This window comes from Penicillium malachiteum (genome assembly GCF_028827825.1).
Source record: "Penicillium malachiteum strain IBT 17515 chromosome Unknown utg000003l:1.0-4950554.0:1.0-4952489.0, whole genome shotgun sequence".
In the NCBI taxonomy this organism is placed as follows: Eukaryota; Fungi; Ascomycota; class Eurotiomycetes; order Eurotiales; family Aspergillaceae; genus Penicillium; species Penicillium malachiteum.
Window position 1 is genome coordinate 702064 of NW_026643096.1, and position 18150 is coordinate 720213.

General features: G+C 47.4%; 5 protein-coding genes across 5 annotated transcripts; all 5 read left to right on the forward strand.

Annotated features, from left to right (window-relative positions):
* Window positions 1-1661: 1661 nt before the first annotated feature.
* Window positions 1662-3644, forward strand: N7483_006584 (Zn(II)2Cys6 transcription factor; the record flags this gene model as incomplete). Its single annotated transcript, XM_057090021.1, has 4 exons — window positions 1662-2402; window positions 2501-2644; window positions 2728-2757; window positions 2814-3644. 4 exons carry the CDS (start codon window positions 1662-1664, stop codon window positions 3642-3644), a joined length of 1746 nt encoding a protein of 581 aa, XP_056944762.1.
* Window positions 3645-4909: 1265 nt separating this feature from the next.
* Window positions 4910-5773, forward strand: N7483_006585 (uncharacterized protein; the record flags this gene model as incomplete). The annotated part of the gene is made up of 1 exon (XM_057090022.1): window positions 4910-5773. The coding sequence occupies one exon, from the start codon at window positions 4910-4912 to the stop codon at window positions 5771-5773; it is 864 nt and encodes a 287-aa protein (XP_056944763.1).
* Window positions 5774-8708: 2935 nt separating this feature from the next.
* Window positions 8709-10530, forward strand: N7483_006586 (uncharacterized protein; the record flags this gene model as incomplete). The annotated part of the gene is made up of 3 exons (XM_057090023.1): window positions 8709-8740; window positions 8798-9002; window positions 9055-10530. 3 exons carry the CDS (start codon window positions 8709-8711, stop codon window positions 10528-10530), a joined length of 1713 nt encoding a protein of 570 aa, XP_056944764.1.
* A 399-nt stretch (window positions 10531-10929) lies between these two features.
* N7483_006587 (uncharacterized protein) lies at window positions 10930-13728 on the forward strand (the record flags this gene model as incomplete). Its single annotated transcript, XM_057090024.1, has 5 exons — window positions 10930-11173; window positions 11251-12203; window positions 12258-13001; window positions 13056-13122; window positions 13184-13728. 5 exons carry the CDS (start codon window positions 10930-10932, stop codon window positions 13726-13728), a joined length of 2553 nt encoding a protein of 850 aa, XP_056944765.1.
* Window positions 13729-15031: 1303 nt separating this feature from the next.
* On the forward strand, window positions 15032-17988 carry N7483_006588 (karyopherin beta; the record flags this gene model as incomplete). The annotated part of the gene is made up of 4 exons (XM_057090025.1): window positions 15032-15071; window positions 15176-15234; window positions 15374-16177; window positions 16279-17988. The coding sequence occupies 4 exons, from the start codon at window positions 15032-15034 to the stop codon at window positions 17986-17988; spliced, it is 2613 nt and encodes an 870-aa protein (XP_056944766.1).
* Between the last annotated feature and the right edge of the window lie 162 nt (window positions 17989-18150).

The following is an 18150-nucleotide window of genomic DNA, read 5'->3' on the forward strand; positions in this document are numbered from 1 at the left end:
GTGTTTTGGGCTGTGAACCAAGTGGACCGACGCGAGGTAGTCACCCACCTTCAGCCCAGTACGTGATTCATTGTGCATTAGCTTGAGAGGGGAATCCTGTCAGAGATCTCGCGTCGTGATTGCACGAAAATAGTATTGTGATAGGTCAATAATCCCAAAACACGATATATCATAGTTCAAATGTTGGATGTGGGGCTGTAACAAAATGCGAATTTGTGGCTATACCCAGGTGTGGGAAATTGTTCCGTAAATTGAAGGATACATGGATACCATGTACTCATAATTGAAGTGCTGCTGGTATTAGTGGGAGAGGAATTCGTACTTAGTTACTACTCCAGATGAAACTAGCTTTTTATATTAGTAGTAGTAGTAGTAGTAGTAGTAGTAGTAGTAGTAGGACCTCGGAAGGAGGAGTAGTCTAGTAGAGATTGGACAAAAGCCACATGCCCACTGCCCAGGTGGCACTGGCACATGTGCATGTGGGCACGCTAGTGTATCCATGGATAACATCAAGTTGAACTTCAAGACTTCGAGCCCTGGAGTCGGACAAGTTAACTACCAACAACCCTAGAACGGCGCTTAGAAATGGTACTATACAATAGCATTCCTCATAATCATGTACTCGTATACAGACGAGGATAAGAATAACTTGAAGTCACGGTGAGATTTAAATCCTTCTTGTATCCATTTCCAGGCGCACCTGGGCAGCATTCAAATGTTTGAACACATTGATTGCCACCTGTGGACGCTATGGATGCATCCATTTGGCCCCATTAAGCCATTGGGCACTGGATTATGATCTCAGATCATGATATAGTAGTCTGTGTAAATCGAAGATCCACTGGGTACGTATGGGCCGAGTTCAAATGTTTATTCAGACGCGTTGTTGTTGTTATTGAATATCCATTTACTAGTAGTTGACCAGTTGACCGAAAGTGCCCAGTTCTTACGGAGAGGACTTGGAGTTGGAACCGAACCATGGCTGCTCCATTTAGTTGATATTGGAACAGAACAACGGAATCTGAAGTCATCCTGCCGTGTGTGTAGAAGGCATTGTCTTTCATCGAATTGCGCCACTTCAAGCAGATAAGTTGATTCTGATGTCATCCCGAATTAACCGATGGTCCAGCATTCAACTATACCTTGAACGGTACCTAGGTATACTCGTTGTTGACTGCCTAGGTTTATATGTAGGTGCCTTCATTTGGGCCGTCTAGCGTCGAAATTTAGGCATCTAGAATGGCTTTTACCACCTCAATATCCCACTGTGGCAGTGTATTCACCCAAGTAGGCCTATCGGCACTATTCCGAGCAACATTCCCATCTTTTCAATGCTTAATCTGTGGCTGAGCGATGAAAGCCATCCAGGCACCAAAATTAGGAAAGCTTCATCTGATAACCGTGCCATGGGAGACAAGCTTCTGTCGATCAAATGTCTCGCACAGTATTCCGAACTGAGGAGCCCTTTGACATTCTGTGAAAGCCGATTTGACGGTGAGCACCACTTCAGTGGGGCTGACCCATGCCCTACCAATCAGACCAGTGGCGGTGCAGTTGTCTTTGTTGAAGTCGCCCCCAACGTCTTATTATCCCCCCCCCCTCAGCCGTTAGATGCCCATCTTTTTAAATCTGTTAAACCACCGCCAGGATCCTTCCTGATCATGGTCTATTGTGGCAAACCAAGCAAAGGCTGCGGGCAATGCCGATCCCGCAAGATCCGCTGCGACCAGGCCCGCCCGGCATGCTCGCAGTGCGTGAGAGCCAAGCGGGAATGCCCCGGTTATCGGGATCAGTTATCGCTCATGTTTCGCGATGAAAGCAAGTCGGTAATACGAAAAGCGAAGGCGGAAGGGAAGGAGACAAAGAGGACCAGTCCACCTGCATCGTCTAGCGTCGCCCCTCGATCAAAACAGTCATCAGAGCGAGCTCATCGCAAAGCTTCCCCAGAAGGGAACTCGGCGCCCACGCTTGCCTTGGAGGTGGGGCCCGATGTCCCGTTCGATTTCGACAATGATCCACACTTTCAGTATGCGCTGTCGAGAATATCAAGTCTAGATAGCGTGCCAATGGAAGTACAGCCAGCAGGAATGACACAGGAAGATGCGATTTGTTATTTCATGCAGAGCAATTCGTTTCCGGGCGCGTTTTGGATGTCGGATTACATGGCCAATTTCTTGAAACAATCCGCCGGCGGACCTGCGAGTGTCCGAGCACTCCGAGCAAGCATGGGCGCTGTTGCATCCGCCATGCTATGTCGGGTAAGAAGAGAGGTCTCACTGAAAGAAGTCGCTCGCAAGTCATATGGTTCTGCACTTGAACTTTTAAACTCCGCCTTGGCCAATCCAGAAGAAGCAAAGTCTAACCAAGCGTTGGGGGCCGTCGTGCTTCTTGCTATATACGAGGTAAGATATCTTTCCAAGGTTCTTCGCGATCGACGCTAGCATTTATTATTTTTTTTCAAAAGGATCTTCTAGCTCACTTTTGCCACTTTTAACATTAGATTGTTGTTTCGCGAGCCCCGCAGGATATTGCTCTTTGGACTAACCATATATCTGGTGCTACTGCCCTGCTTGAACTGCGAGGCCCTGATCAACTAAAGAACGAAGCCGGTCTTCGTCTGTTCCTGCACTTGCGCTATCAAATTGTATGTACCACTACTGGCATTTTTTCACCATCTATCTGTGGCGAATTTTCATTTTTTTCTAACCTGGGAAATATTTTCAACAGATCATCAGCTGTATGCAGCGAGACGCCCGCGTGCCCGACTACCTCTTGGAGGGCACAAGGGAAATCCTTAACCTCGCCCGGCCGAGGCTCATGGAAACCGATTGATTATGATCATCGGTCGCATCTCTAACCTCAGAGCCGACATTATCTCCGGTGCACTCAACGATGATCAGGAGATTATTTCGCAAGCCTCGGCGATCGAGGCTTCATTAATAGCCTGGCTCGCAGCCTTACCACCCGTATTCACCTACGAAACTCACACGAGATCTCGCTTCGATTATGGATTCGACAATCGCTGTCGTGGAATGACTACTCTTGATGATCAGTATCATGTATACCCAACACTGTGGTCCTTCAACACATGGAGTCAGTATCGATGTGCACGTATCATCATCAGTGAAATTCTCTTAACACATATCCGACAAATGTCCGACGCATCTTCGATGAGGTCGTTATCCGAGGAATTTCGACAGCATTGCAAAACACTTCGATCAAACATTAGTCGCCTTGCCCTTGACATCTGCCGCAGTGTACCATATGCTTTAGGCGCCCATCGCCCCGAGTATGACTCCACTATGCCAGCACCTGATAGCTACATTGGTGGCCTTGTGTTACTGTGGCCGTTGTATATTGCCGGAACTGCGGAGAATTCCTACCACCCACTGCGCCGGTGGGTAGTGCAATGCTTACGTTGGGTTGGTTATACCTATGGACTGGATCAGGCCTTAGCGCTCATGGATATTGTCGCTGCTGACCCAGGTATTCTGCACGGAGGTACCGATGCGGAAATAGAGCAGAGCCGCATTACTGATGAACCCGTATCAGGCGTTTCTAGTTCACGAGCTGCTGTGGCAATTGCCAATTCTACCAGCGCTTTCAATAACATGTCCCCTGCTGCAAGAATTGAGAGCATTTGAGGCTAGGTTCTCGTGTTCTCATGGGACTTTATTTTTTCTTCTCTATACCCATGACATGATTTTACATTTACTTCTCTTTTTTTTACTTGACATATTGCTTTCTTCTATTACTTCGCCTCTTCCTTTCATCTTGTTTTCTAAATTTCTTTTCCTTTTCTTTGGGTCGGGGAGATTACAGCCCTGGGGGAGGCTATGCCTGAAGTGTGCTCAGACATGATTATGACATACTTTATTCTAGACAACATTCTCATGACTACTACTGTCTAGTATATTTAAATTCTCTTTTCTCATTTGACATTTTAAAAATTCTCCGCAACGTAGTTGATTTTTCTTATTGGTCTATTTACTAATCATTAGGTATCTCCACGTTATTTAATCTGCCCTGCGGGGTTGAGCTTATTGACTGGATCCATGTTGGGGGCTGTGCGTACCACCTGGGCTGCTGGGCATTACTCCGCCTCAAGCTGTGCAAACACAACATGTGCAAGCAACCGCAATAGCACCTGACAGGGTTAAAGTGACTCAACCGCCATTCATAGGGCAAAACGAATATGTGCACCCTATAGTAATTTACCCAGCCCGACCGAAGGGTTGTCTATATGCGCTCTTCTACATACGCTAGTTAATTGTAATATGCCCGTGCATAACCCTACTGTCTACCAGGGGGAATAACATGGTTCAGCCCCTGATCATAGCTCCCTTTACAGTTATGTCCAGTCTGCCTTGTGAATTCAATTCTGTGGTTCCTGAGAAACATGGCTCCGCAAACCTAGACCTAGTGGAAGTGTGATTGTAACCTGCCTCCATAATGGTTTCAATAGTAATACAAGGCTATGATATCAATGGATCATTCAATATGTGACTCCGCTAAATTGGGCGTCTACAAGCCGCCCAAAAACAGCCTTCCAAGGTTGTTTTGCTTTGATGTCTTGGGACCAAAGGAAGTGAATGATCCTAAGTACTATATAGGATGAGATATATCTTTGTTGTTTGATAGTTCCTTTATTATAGCAAACATCATTCATCTACTGAACCCAACACACTCAATGACTCAAAACTTGAATCACTAGTCACTGCCAGTTGTATCAATCTATTTCTGTTGCGCGATATTCACCACAGTCTTGGAAGGTTGGATTGCACATCATAATACCCAGGGCCTTGGATATTTAAGTGCTCACTAGAACCTCCCACTCTTTCTCATCAAATTGACTTGAGTGAACATTCAAAAACATCTCTCAGCAAAACACACAATCACAGAGGGCAACATGGCTCGAAAGAACCCAGAAAGTCAAAACGCTCACTGGAACCCGCCGCTTTACGAGGAAATTGAATCACAATACCCAGCCCAAGTACCCGCTCCCAACCCAGACACCGCTGCAACCGGCCTCTGCAAATTTGATACGATCTTCATCATAGATGACAGTACCAGCATGAAGGGAAACCGCTGGGAAGAACTCGAAAAAGCCATTGCCGTCATCACCCCACTATGTACTCAAGGTGACGAAGATGGGATAGAAATCTACTTCCTAAATCACAATCAGGTCTATGAGAATGTCAAGAAAACAGAGAAAGTACAGGAGATCTTCTCAGATATACATCCTGATGGATGGACACCCGTCGGGGAGGTACTGAGGAAAATCCTGGAGCCATACCTGGCGCGTGTGCAGAATATGCAAAGATATCGTCAAAGCCACTGGCAAATAACAGAAGTCCCCGCGAGTGTCAATGTCAAGCCTTTGAATATTATTGTCATCACGGATGGAGCGTTCACGGATGGCCACATTGCGCAGGATACAATCTTCCAAACGGCCTCTGCGCTGGATAAATGTGATCCTCCCGCGAGAAGTGATCAGTTGGGTATCCAGTTCTTTCAGATTGGGGATGATGAAAAAGCGAAGAAGTTTCTGGAGAACCTGGATGATAATTTGGGTAAGATTTGTGGGCAGGAGAAGATGAGGGATATTGTGGACACAGTAACTTGGGAAGAGACGGAGTGGTGGAGAAGCAAGAAGGAGCCGACGTTAGATACGGAATGGCTTCTGAAAGTTGTTTTGGGGGGTGTGAACAAGGTTTATGATCAAAAGACTCGGAAGAGTCGAAAGAAGTGGTACCATGCATTTAGAAGATAGTGATTTTGCTTTCTTTAATATTCTAGCCTGTTTGAAGATCATATGATTTCTTTTGCGAGCGCGGTATCAAGAATCACTACTCTTTCATTGCAGCAAATTCGGAATTGCTACTACATAGCTTCATAATACTCATCCCAATACTCTAGAGTATAGAAATACAGTCTGGTAATAGTTGCATAAAATGGACTCGACCAAAATGTACAAGTAGGTATGATATAGTTAACTTGGAACACTGGGACATAGATATTGGCGCCAGCGTCCTCAGCCTATTACCGAGATTCCGGCTCGGATTCAACCTTGGCGACATCATGAATGGGATAGATAAGTGACAAAATTTAGTCGGAAAAAAAACATTTGCAAAAAAAAAAAGAATAAAAGAAGAATCGACAGCTGGCGGATTTGAACCGCCGCCTCCGAAGAGAATTGATATCGATCGGATAAATTGTTATCCGGTTCTAGTCAATCGCCTTAGACCACTCGGCCAAACTGCCTATATGTTCAATGCTCCACATTTGACTATATCACCCTTTGGGCCCAATCCACCTTTTGATCTGATATCAGTAGATGGCTATTGTACTCCGTACCATCTTATAATAACCCGAGAAAGAACATATTAAAACTTCATACTAACATATCCAACAAATTATCCCAACTTGAATATTGCATTAAATCCAGCCGTTAAAAAATATCAATTGATACGGGCACATATTAACATTTGAATAAAGTAGATATGCGTTGGAACTGTCCGTATACAGGAGAATTCATTCAAGATTATACCGTGTTATCAAGTCACTCCTCAGTGAAAGCTACCGGAAAAGAAGTAATGGTAGCCTAAAATTTGAGATACGAAGCTCGAAACTCGAATAAACAATCCTTTTTCAACTCATATACCCTAGAGTTTAGGGGGGCAATAGTGCAAATTAGCGCGGGGTCAAACACTTTCCCGGTTTGAAAGGATGGACGCGTGTTCATTTCATGCTCTAGGAGATGAGCTGAGTTGGAACATCCAGAGAGGCACTTGGCGGGAAAATTTTCTTGATTAGTAGGAATGTGTTATCCAGAATCCCAAGAATCCCAAGTAAGATCCCTAGAGAGGGAAAAATGCAATTGCGTCATGGTATCGGATCCTTGAGGGATTCCACCGAGTAGTTCGATCTGAATTTCAAATTTTGTGCTTTCAGCTGATGATGAGATGAATGAAGGGTGGGCATCTTAGTTCACTTTCAATATGATCTGTATGAAATTGAATATCCGAGGGTGTCATCCCGGATTATATTACGCAAGCTCCCAACCTTCAAATGTTGAAGACCTCCTTGTCCCCTCATTAACTTATTTCCAAGGTTGAGTACGGAGTACTAAGGCTGTGTACTACAGAGACATGTTGTGGCAGTATAGTTGCAGAAGGTCACACGGTGAGAGGAGCTGTTTGAGCTTGGTTTGAATGGAAAATTGGCCTCAATGGCTAGGCTTGTGCATCCCAACATATCCGACAGCGAGTATGAACGTGCTTCGTGCTTCGTACTCCGTAGTTCCGAAGCAAACCTGGCAGCTTCGCCACAGTCCCGATACGGAATACTATGAAGCCATAGATGAGACCAGTCATCTGCAGGCGCCGCACAATTTCAGGAGCCGCCCAAGTGGAGCCTCGGGATCCTAGTGATGGGCGATCTCCGAATCACGAAATTTAGCGTCAGGGGGGCGAACCATTCCACCCTTGCAGTTCTCTGTTCCTGGTCAAGCATAGGCATATTTTACCGAGTTGATCCGTTTCATGGTGTTGTCAAAAATAAGTCGCGTGTTTCCAAATAGGAGAGTTAAGCTAGTTAGAGAGTCGCGTACCTTACAGTAGTGGGGGGAGAACCATGGTTTGGTGGGCGGAGTTCATCAGCCACATTTGTAGATGATAATCTCCTTCTATGTTGATCTGCATGCCAACTTTATTATCATTGAGGATAAGATTTAACAATGCCATATTCAAATCATATTTGGTTCATTGAGCTCATCTTATCCATTCTAAGATCCGCACAGCTATTGGAATGGTTGGGCCCTTATTGACTCTCTCATCCGTGGATCGGCATCTACGGTGATGATTCCCCGCAGTGTGCCGATCTCGCGCGTCACCGCAAGAAAAAAGAAAAAACCCTCACTCCCTATCTTCTCTTCTTGCCACTGCTCACATTTCACATTTCCAACTAAATCAACTCCTCCCGTATTCCTCCCGAAACACGAATCCCAATTCCGCCTCGTCGAAGCGCCGAGTTCCAAGGTTATCCTAGTCCTGCTGCCTCCTGCAGGTACATCCGGGCGCTTCGCGTTCTACCACGCTTATTGGTTCCAAGTTGTCGCCCTGCAGTGTGCTTGGGAAATTACTTTTTTGCCTGTCAACAACGAGCTCAACTAGCTGCCTGATCTTCCCCCCCCCCCCCTTCGCGGTTCCTGAAGCATCCAGCCCCTGTGTCAGGTCTTCAAGGCCATGGAGTGGTCGTTTGCTTTGTTCGACTCCACTGAAACGGTTCTCGAACAATCCATTAATAGACCTGTCATTGTTTGAAACAGGCACAGTCAACCTAAGGGCGAGCTGTAATTATAGAAACATTTGTTTACTTATCCGGGCTGGACCACGGGCTATATTGTTGTCCTTATATTCCCTCGCTTGGGCTTCTCGGACATTTCTTTTTCTCTTCAAGTTCATCACCCATCGTTCTTCTCATTCCTTTCTTTGGTGTTTTTTTATTGCATTGCATTGCATTCACTTTCCTTGCTGTATAATATATCGGTGCCTTTGCTTTTTCATTTCTGACCCTCTGGTTTCATTCCACCTTCGCTTTCAAGCACATTCATTGTTATACTTTTCCTTTCAAGAATTTTGCATCATTTCTATTTGTGGGTGCATTTACTGGCCCTTATATCTTTCTTCAGCGACTGTTGCATTGCCATGATATCGACCACCCTCATGACTTTTCTACTGTGAGTACAATGGATATTGTGAGGTCTCGATTTGCGCGGAAAGCTAACCTCATTCAGTAAAACCAATCCCGATGTTCGATCGGTGAAGCTACTCGGATCATGGGACAATTTCTCCAAGCCATATGCGATGGACAGAGACAAACGTGTGGGGCCAGGCCACTGGAAAGGATGCCATACATTTACTGATATAATGGGTGATGGATCCGATCAAAATCAATGGCGCTCGGGCGGCCTGAAGATGGGTGCCACATACTGGTACTATGTAGGTCAAGTCGATTCCTTGCTTTTAATCGCAAAGCTAATGTTTTAACTAGTACTTGTTAAACGATGACGTGGAATTCTATAGCGAGGCTGAGCCCTTTACTACGAAGTGTCCTCTTATGCCCGGTCAGCCTCTGAACGTGCTGAACGTACCTATCATACTACCGGACAGTCGGTCTCATGGTCGCTCTAATAGCGGTAGCTCGCAGAAAGAATCATACCGAACGATGAACCCAGCAGACAAATTTATGAACCCGCGCAAGCCACCAAAGCCCAATCTTGCCCGCCTTCAGACATCAATTCCTGAACCGGACCCGCTTTCTTCAAGCCCACCTAAAAGATCTCCGTTTGGTGGCATGATTCACCGGAGTATCTCTCAGCCGAATAGTGCCACCAGAAGACACCGCAAGGAGGAGCGGTCCGCATCCCCCCCGCGAGGCCTCGGACTGCGTCATGCCTTGACTCAGAAGCGCCCTGGACCATCGCCAAGGGCAGAGGCATTTAATAAAGCTACATTTCAGGAGAGCTCCGTTAATGAGCGCCGCAATGTTCCTGGTATCTGTATCAACTCTGGTGCGGTATCCCCATCAGCGAAACATCCCGAGAACGCGGGTCTCTCCAGTCTCCAAACTCGTCGTGCTCTGAAAGCAAATGGCGGAATCCCCGGTCAATCTCGAAATCTTCTCACAGTAGACACTCATCTGCAAAATCGCAAGCCCAGCACTTCCAATAACTCGAATCATCTGGGTGCATCTCATATGCGGAACAGCTCGGATGACATGACCCCAACTGGCCCTTGTGTCAATGACAAGAGGCTTCCGTCTCTCCCTAATACACCTTCCTCTGTCATGGACGAAGCAGTACGTGCCATTGACGAGCGCGACAGGGCCATGGATGAGGCCGTTCTTCGAAGCCACTTTTCCAGTATGACTGCAGATGACTCCACTAATTCACGATTGGTGGCCGAGCGCAGTCGATTCTCGGAATGGAGCACTGATACTGAGGGTGAGGATAATTCACCCGAATCCATGATTTCCACATCGACCTTCCCTACGGAGTCACATGAGTCCCCGGCTCCCGAGGAATGGAAAACGCCCGATCTGGCGTCCCATGACACTGGGTACAACACTGATCCCAACACACCGCACCTTACCGTGCATTCCAAACCTTCGTCCCCGAACTCAGCATCAGGCGATATTCCGCCTTGGCTGCCGCAGCTCACAGTTTCCCTTTCACCTCCTCATATGTCTGCCTCAGGCCTTGGAATCGATCAAATGGATGGGATAGAAAGCAATCCCAAACGCCACGCCGCACTATTTAGCGCCCTGGAGTCTATGCAGGCACTTTCTCTTGCTCAGAGCCGCGACGGCTCTCCAATCCTTCTTTCGGAGAATGATCGTCGCGAATCTGCCCAGTCTCGACGCAGCGATGCTTCGTTCAGGGGCAATGCTACCATGCAGGAGATGATGGACGAGCTCAGTTATCTGAAGAACATGATCCAGGCTGAGCTTGATGGCGAACCTTTTTGAAGATGATAATGTACTATATTGTTTGGGTGCTGGTCACCTCGACTCTTATTTATAGTGTATAGAATTTAGTAGCACAAACGTGCGACAAATGGAAAATTACATGTACAACTTTTGATAAAATTCAATGAAGATCCCAGTAAATAATAAGTTATTATCTGAAAACTTGAAATAATCATCATCGAGTTGTTCACAAAAGTTGTCATAGATGTGCTCAGTGCTATGTAGTGCAAGCACCCGCACCCACACAAACATCCAGCGCGCCAAGAATCCGATCCACGCGATCAACAACTTCAACAACCAACATCCCGGATCCCCAGAAAGGGGACTCAACACATCTTGCCAGTCCAGATCAGAATGGGTTGACCTATTCCCACCAAATCAAATCCAATTCATACCAAAATGACCGAACAAGGCCCCCAACTCGCGTCTGTCGGGGAGAAACTCCTTCCGGCGAAATGTAAACCCAGCACTTTGGCATTCTGTCCTACAATGGACCTTATCGCGCTAGCGACCGAGGATGAAGAGCTCCGTGTATTCCGACTCAATGGGCAGCGAGTATTCGGGGGTTCCTTTGGGGGTGATCCCTACCTAGGAGACGATGAAGAAGACGGTGAGGTGAGGGCGGTGGCATGGAAAGAGAATGGTGAGTATTGATCAAATTCTAGGACAAATTGGTATTTCTCTGATTGCGTCCAAAATATCTAATAATCTGTTTCTCAGGTCGTTTGCTTGCTGTCGCATGTGGTGATGGCTCTGTACGCATAATGAGCGCGTATAGCGGGAAGACAGTCCACCATTATCCAGTGTATCAGAGTCCAGGCGAGGACGCCTCCAGTGCAGAGAAAGAGAATAGTACCCCAAAAGTCATGTGTCTAGGCTGGGGTGTTAACTTTACAGATAGAAAAGCGATGCAGAAACATCTACAGGGTTCTGCAGGTCGGCTGTCTGTTGATGATCTCCTCGCCCCGGGTGTGCATCCCTCCAAAGCGGCATCTGTGCTAAAGGCCGATCTACCTCGCGAATTGGCTTCGATAGATATTGAAAGCTCGCTGCCAAAATTGAGTGTCCTCCCCGCGACAGGCGCTGAAGATGACCTGTTTAGCTCACGACCATCGATCGATGCTATCTTTCACTCCTCGGTAAAAGACACGGGCGACTCCGTTGATGTGCTCTTTGTTGGATTTGATGATGGGTCTGTTCATCTACGGATATTCGATTGTTTCGAGATTGGCTCTTTTCCAATTGGTGATACCACTGGAGTTGCTAACTCGCGTCGGATTCTTCATCATACATCTCATCCTGTCAGCTCGACTCATGCTTTGATATCGACGCCAGCACCATCACAATCGGGATCATCGCCAACTCCTACTCCTCTTAGTCTTGTCACCCTCGATCTCCGCTTCATCACTAAATCTGGACGATACTTGTCTCTCCTTGCATCGAAAACAACACAGCTACAGAACTTACTCCGGTATATTAGTGCTACCCAGCGGCAGATTGAGTTGGAATGGAAGAACGCACAAGAGCTTCCAGCGCGCTTTTTACGCAGTGTTACCGAGGATCTTAAAGAGAAATGCGAGTGCGACTTTGTTACGGCAATGTACCATTTCGTGGTTACTGGACACTGCTTTGAGCCGATGAGGGAGTTTTTGGTGGATATCATAGGAGAGCGGGTATGTCTGCCTTTTGCTTTGATTGTGTTTGCTATCTAATAATTTTATTCACAGGGACATAAAAGGTGGGAGAAAGCTGTCGCCGGAGGATACGAGAATATCCGGCGACTAACACACGAATGCCTCCTCCCAGCGCTAGAACGAAGCCAAATTTTATTGGGTCGGCTGGTAGGATTATCAAAATTTTCCAAACTGAGCGACGTGCTCGGCCTGGATACAACGAAGCTCAACGCTATCGTTGAGACATTGGATTGTCTGCATCTGCTAGGACATTGCATCATGATCAATGCAAATCAAGAACTGGATCAGTTCAATGCCTTTTCAAGATATCTCAAGCATGAGATCCTCATTCTGACTGCAGAACCTTTGTCGCAAACATCAGAAGAACTCCTCGAGAAGCGAGAACTCCTCGACGTGCCACCTACAGTGAAGTACCTCACGGGCGCACTCCAAAAAAGTGTTCTTCGCAATTTCATCCGCCAACTTCCTATGATGGGCGTGCCCATTCCTCCCACACCTATCACTGATAAATGGCTCCCAGATGGCCATGATCGGTCATTTTATGATGGGTTTAAAGCATTGCTGGCGCAGCAGCGTCAGGTTCAAGCGGAGGGAGGCGACAGTTCAACCGTTGATGCACCCAAGATGAACGATCTGACGAAACGACTTGGGCTCCAATTCGATAAAATCTTTGCGGAGATTGCACTCACACAGCGAAGGGGGATCCTCCATCGATCACCACTTACGCTTCATGCGGATTGCGATGAGAATTTTCTGGATTTGAAGATTAGCTACGAGGTGAGGCGGTTTGCTCTTGTTACTGCAAATTAATATGCTTATATTTTCTTATAGGACGGCGAGGAGGGACAGCCATGTTCTATCTACGTTGCAACTCGGTCTTTATTTTCGAAGTGTCTAGGTATGTTATCAACTGTGTCCGGTAAAGAGGAAAACCTGATTAAGATGCTAATATATCACAGTCTACATCTATCGCATTGTCTTGGACTCGGTAAATGGCGTCAGTTCCACTCGGAGCACCTCGATAGCTGCGCTGAATCTCTCCGAGGGAGAAGTGAAGCAAGTTCAGTTTGTCCACGATGATACACTTATGATTCTCTGGTCAAACCGCCATACGCCCGCTCGTCTCTTGAACCTCCCATTCCAGCCCGCATCTGCCTTATCGAATAAGATGGAGGAGGTATCAGCCATCCTCAAATATGTGGAGTGTGATGCACACCCATCCGAATCAAAACCCAGTGTCCCAACTACAGATCTCGACATGTCAGACACATCTACAATATCCGAATCGGGTATCCTTCGCCATGTGTTTACAACATCTGGCTTGAAGTCAAAGCCGCTACGGATGGATGTTAATGGACGAAAGGCTCGCAGGGCAGTTTGTGTGCTGTATGGGGATGCGATGCGGTTTGATGTTTTGGATATGGATGGAGAGACAGATGAGGAAAGTGAGAATGAAAGTGAGGGTGAGGATGAGGATGAGGATGAGGGTCAGGATGAGAACTGATTCTTTCTAGAATTATCATCGAGTATTATTTCTTCCAAGCATAAGATACCTGTAGCGGCGTTACTCTTCCAAGGTTCCAAGGTTTAGTAAATGTTCAAGTTGAATTAATCTTCAAATGTTGCATGATACAGATAACTCTCACCACAAAATTATCCTTTTTCAAGTTCTTTTAGCATCCATGCATTATAACAGATAGTTACATCCCAGGTATATTACGTGTCAATAGCAGTGTTTGTCAGTTTGATAGTCTGATTTCCAATGTATCTCTCTATGACGACATTATCTATTGTAGTTCTTTGACTATAAATGGTATTTCTTAGATTCATCGATTTTATTCCATTACCCCTTGCCGCTCAGTAGATTGTTCTAGAAATATTTTTCCACAATTGCTTTGACACATCCACTAGTCAGGCACCAAGCTGGGATCGTCTCCACCGGAAAAAATAGTTTGCGCCAGGTGTGTGTGCAGGGCTAAATTGAATGGGTCGCCGGGGCCACTCAGTGGCCAGTGAATGCTTTGAGAAAAATCAAAACAAGTAGAATATGGAGGGGCAAAAAAAAAGGACCCATAAACAAAGGGTCAAACCAAGACAGTTGCAATTCTAATCTATGCAGAGCTCAACCACAATTAACTTTGTGAGTGATACATATGATAATTTGACATATGGTATACGACAGAATTCAAAAGGATTATAACATATACTTTTCTATATTGCAGTATATTCCATACATTGCTGTATCAGATTGTCGGATTTTCCATTTAAGGAAACAAAGTTGATGCCTGGGACTTAGTGCCTTATATGCAAGGCAGCACTTATGTGCCTAAGGCCATCTACCGCTGGTCAACCAATCAGATGTGACCTCCCAGATCAACTTCATCCCTCATTCTGATCTTCTCCTTCTCCAATTTATTCTCTTTCATTAAAAAAAAACCATTATCCTGCTTTAAGACTCCTCCCTTGCTATTTTCAAGGAGTCTTTGTCTTCTTCCTCGACCTGGTTGTTCTAGGCGTGTACTAAAAGGCACCTTTTCCCTCTCTGTGACTCCTCGCGGAAAGACCTGGTGCATGCCTCGTCATATCCACAAAAACACCCCGTCCCTTCCTAACACCTACCAACTTTCTTCTCTTCCCTCAACCACGCGCCCACATATTTTGGTGGTTTGTGACTCCTGTGTCTTTGAATTTCTGCCTTGACTACCAGGCAACAGGAGCGCTTTAATTCTTGCCTTTCACTTTTTTTTTCACTTTTTTTCTTCTCTCCTTCACTCACTTAACCCCTCCACATTTCTCTGCTGCCCACCATGGACGCTCGTCAAGTGTTGCAGAGCACTTTGTCGCCTGGTATGTGTTAATCCTTATCGCTAAGCTCGAAGCTAGATTGACCCGGAAGCCCGGGAAATCCGCCCTTCCTACAAGAGACGCGCGCTGACTAGCCTTGAACACAGATGCGGCGGAACGTTCGAACGCCGAACAGCAGCTCGCCCACGCCGCGGAGGTTGACTTCGTAAGTGATTATTCGTGCTTTCTCCCTTTGAAATATGCCCTTTCTTTCAGCTCTTTATAGAGCCTGAAATAGGTACCTTGTCAATATGGAGAATAGGTTGCCCGCTAACACTCTTTGTTTTTTCTTCCTTCGTTTCTAGGCTGCCTACCTTGTTACCCTGGGTCAGGAACTGGCCAACGACACCACCCCCGCCCACATTCGTGTCGCTGCTGGTATTGCCCTGAAGAACGCTTTCACTTTCCGAGACCAAGCCAAGCTGCGTGAAGTGCAGCTTCAGTGGGTTCAAAACATCCCTGTTGAGACCAAGGCACAGGTCAAGGAGCTTGCGCTCAAGACCTTGCACTCCGACACCCGAGCTGGAAATGCCGCCGCCACTTTGATCGTTTCTATTGCCGCGATCGAGCTGCCCCGAAATGAATGGCCCGATCTTATGAACATTCTCGTCCAGAATGTTGCTAGCGGCAGTGACAACCTGAAGCAGTCTTCTTTGGCCACTATTGGTTTTATCTGTGAATCCCAAGACGCCGATCTCCGCGCCAGCCTGAATGCCCACTCCAATGCGATCTTGACCGCCGTCGTTCAAGGCGCTCGCCGTGAGGAGCCGAACATGGATGTCCGTTATGCCGCTATTGCTGCTCTGAGTGATGCTGTGGATTTCGTCCGTTCAAACATGGAAAATGAGGGAGAGCGCAACTACATTATGCAGGTCGTCTGTGAGGCCACCCAGGCCGACGAGGTTCGCGTGCAAGCTGGTGCTTTTGGCTGCCTTAACCGTATTATGGGCTCATACTATGATAAGATGCGCTTCTACATGGAGAAGGCTTTGTTCGGACTCAGCATCATGGGTATGAAGAGTGAGGAGGAGGAAGTCTCTAAGCTCGCTATTGAGTTCTGGTGCACAGTCTGTGAGGAGGAAATCGCTATTGAGGATGATAATGCTGAGGTATGTACCGTTCCGTCTCAACATTTGGAGATTTGAGAGGGGGTTTCCGTCCGAAACGAATTGTGATAACTAACCTTTGTTTTTTTTCTTTCACTTTACAGGCTCAACAGGAAGGTGTCGAGGCTCGTCCCTTCTTCGGCTTTGCTCGTGTGGCCACTCGTGAGGTTATTCCCGTTTTGCTGCAGACTATGTGCCGTCAGGATGAGGATGCTGGCGATGATGAGTACAACGTTTCCCGCGCTGCCTACCAGGCTCTTCAACTTTATGCTCAGTGTGTCCAGGGTGATGTGATCCCTCCCGTGGTTTCTTTCGTCGAGGAGAACATCCGTAACGAGGACTGGCGTCGCCGGGACGCTGCCGTGGCTGCTTTCGGTGGTATCATGGATGGCCCTGAGCCCAATGTTCTGGAGCCTTTGATCAAGCAGGCTCTGCCTGTGCTTCTGGGTATGATGGAGGATAGCTCTGTTTCCGTTCGCGACTCCACTGCCTATGCCCTTGGTCGTGTTTGCGAGTGCTGCCCTGAGGTCCTTGACCCAGATGTTCACCTGCAGCCTCTGATTTCTTGCCTGTTCAACGGTCTCGCCAACAGCCCCAAGATCGCCAGCTCCTGCTGCTGGGCTCTCATGAACGTTGCTGACCGCTTCGCTGGTGACGGTGGCTCCCAGACCAACCCCCTCTCCAAGCACTTCGAGGACAGCATCAAGTCACTTTTGGCCGTTACTGAGCGCCAGGACGCTGACAACCAGCTTCGCACCGCCGGCTATGAGGTCCTCAACTCTTTCGTCATGAACTCCGCCCACGACAGCCTGAACATGGTTGCCACTCTCTCCGATGTCATTCTTCAGCGTCTCGAGCATACCATTCCTATGCAGCAGCAGGTTGTTAGCACCGAGGACCGTATGCTTCTTGAGGAGATGCAGACCAGCTTGATCAGTGTTATCCTGGCCATCGTGCAGCGCTTCGAGGTCGACATCAAGCCCCAGGCCGACCGTATCATGCAAGTTCTGCTCCAGACTCTGTCCACTGTTGGTGCTAAGTCTACCGTTCCCGATGTTATCTTCGCCACAGTCGGTGCCATCGCCAGTGCTCTTGAGGATGACTTTATCAAGTACATGGAATCTTTCAAGCCCTTCCTGTACAACGCTCTGGGCAACCGTGATGAGCCTGGTCTGTGCGCTATGGCCATTGGTCTTGTCAGCGACATTGCTCGTGCCTTGAACGAAAAGGTTCAGCCTTACTGTGACGACTTCATGAACCTGTTGCTTTCCACCCTCAGCACCTCGACCAACCAGCTCAAGCCTGCTATTTTGGAGACCTTCGGTGACATTGCCCAGGCTATCGGTACTGCCTTCGACACCTATCTCAGCACTGTCGGTGGTGTCCTCCAGCAGGCGTCTTCGGTCACAACTAGCAATGACCTCCCCTACGATATGGTTGACTACATTGTCTCCCTGCGCGAGGGTATCATGGACGCTTGGGGTGGTATTCTTCTCACCTACAAGGGCAAGCCTCAGGTTGTCCAGCTGCAGCCATTCGTTGAGTCCATCTTCCAGCTTCTTCACATTATCTCTAAGGAGGGAAACCGCAGCGAGGGCCTGATGCGCTCTGCCATGGGTGTGCTTGGTGATCTCGCTGACTCCTTCCCCAACGGCGAGCTTGCTGTCTACTTCCGCAACGATTGGGTCACTACCCTTGTCCGTGAGACTCGTTCTACTCGCCAATACAGCCCTCGTACCCTCGAGACCGCCCGCTGGACCCGTGAGCAGGTTAAGCGCCAGATCAACATGAGCACTGCTACCTCTATGGCCTAAATCCATTCTACGGCTTTCGTCCAACCGGGAAGTCCGCTGAACACGAAGTTTCTGTAGTTTCCAGAAGTCCCCGAATATTAATCCATCATTCGGAACGTCTAGCCAAGACCGTGTCACGGATTTTCCCCGACATAGTTCAGCCCAACCTGGACTACGCTCTAA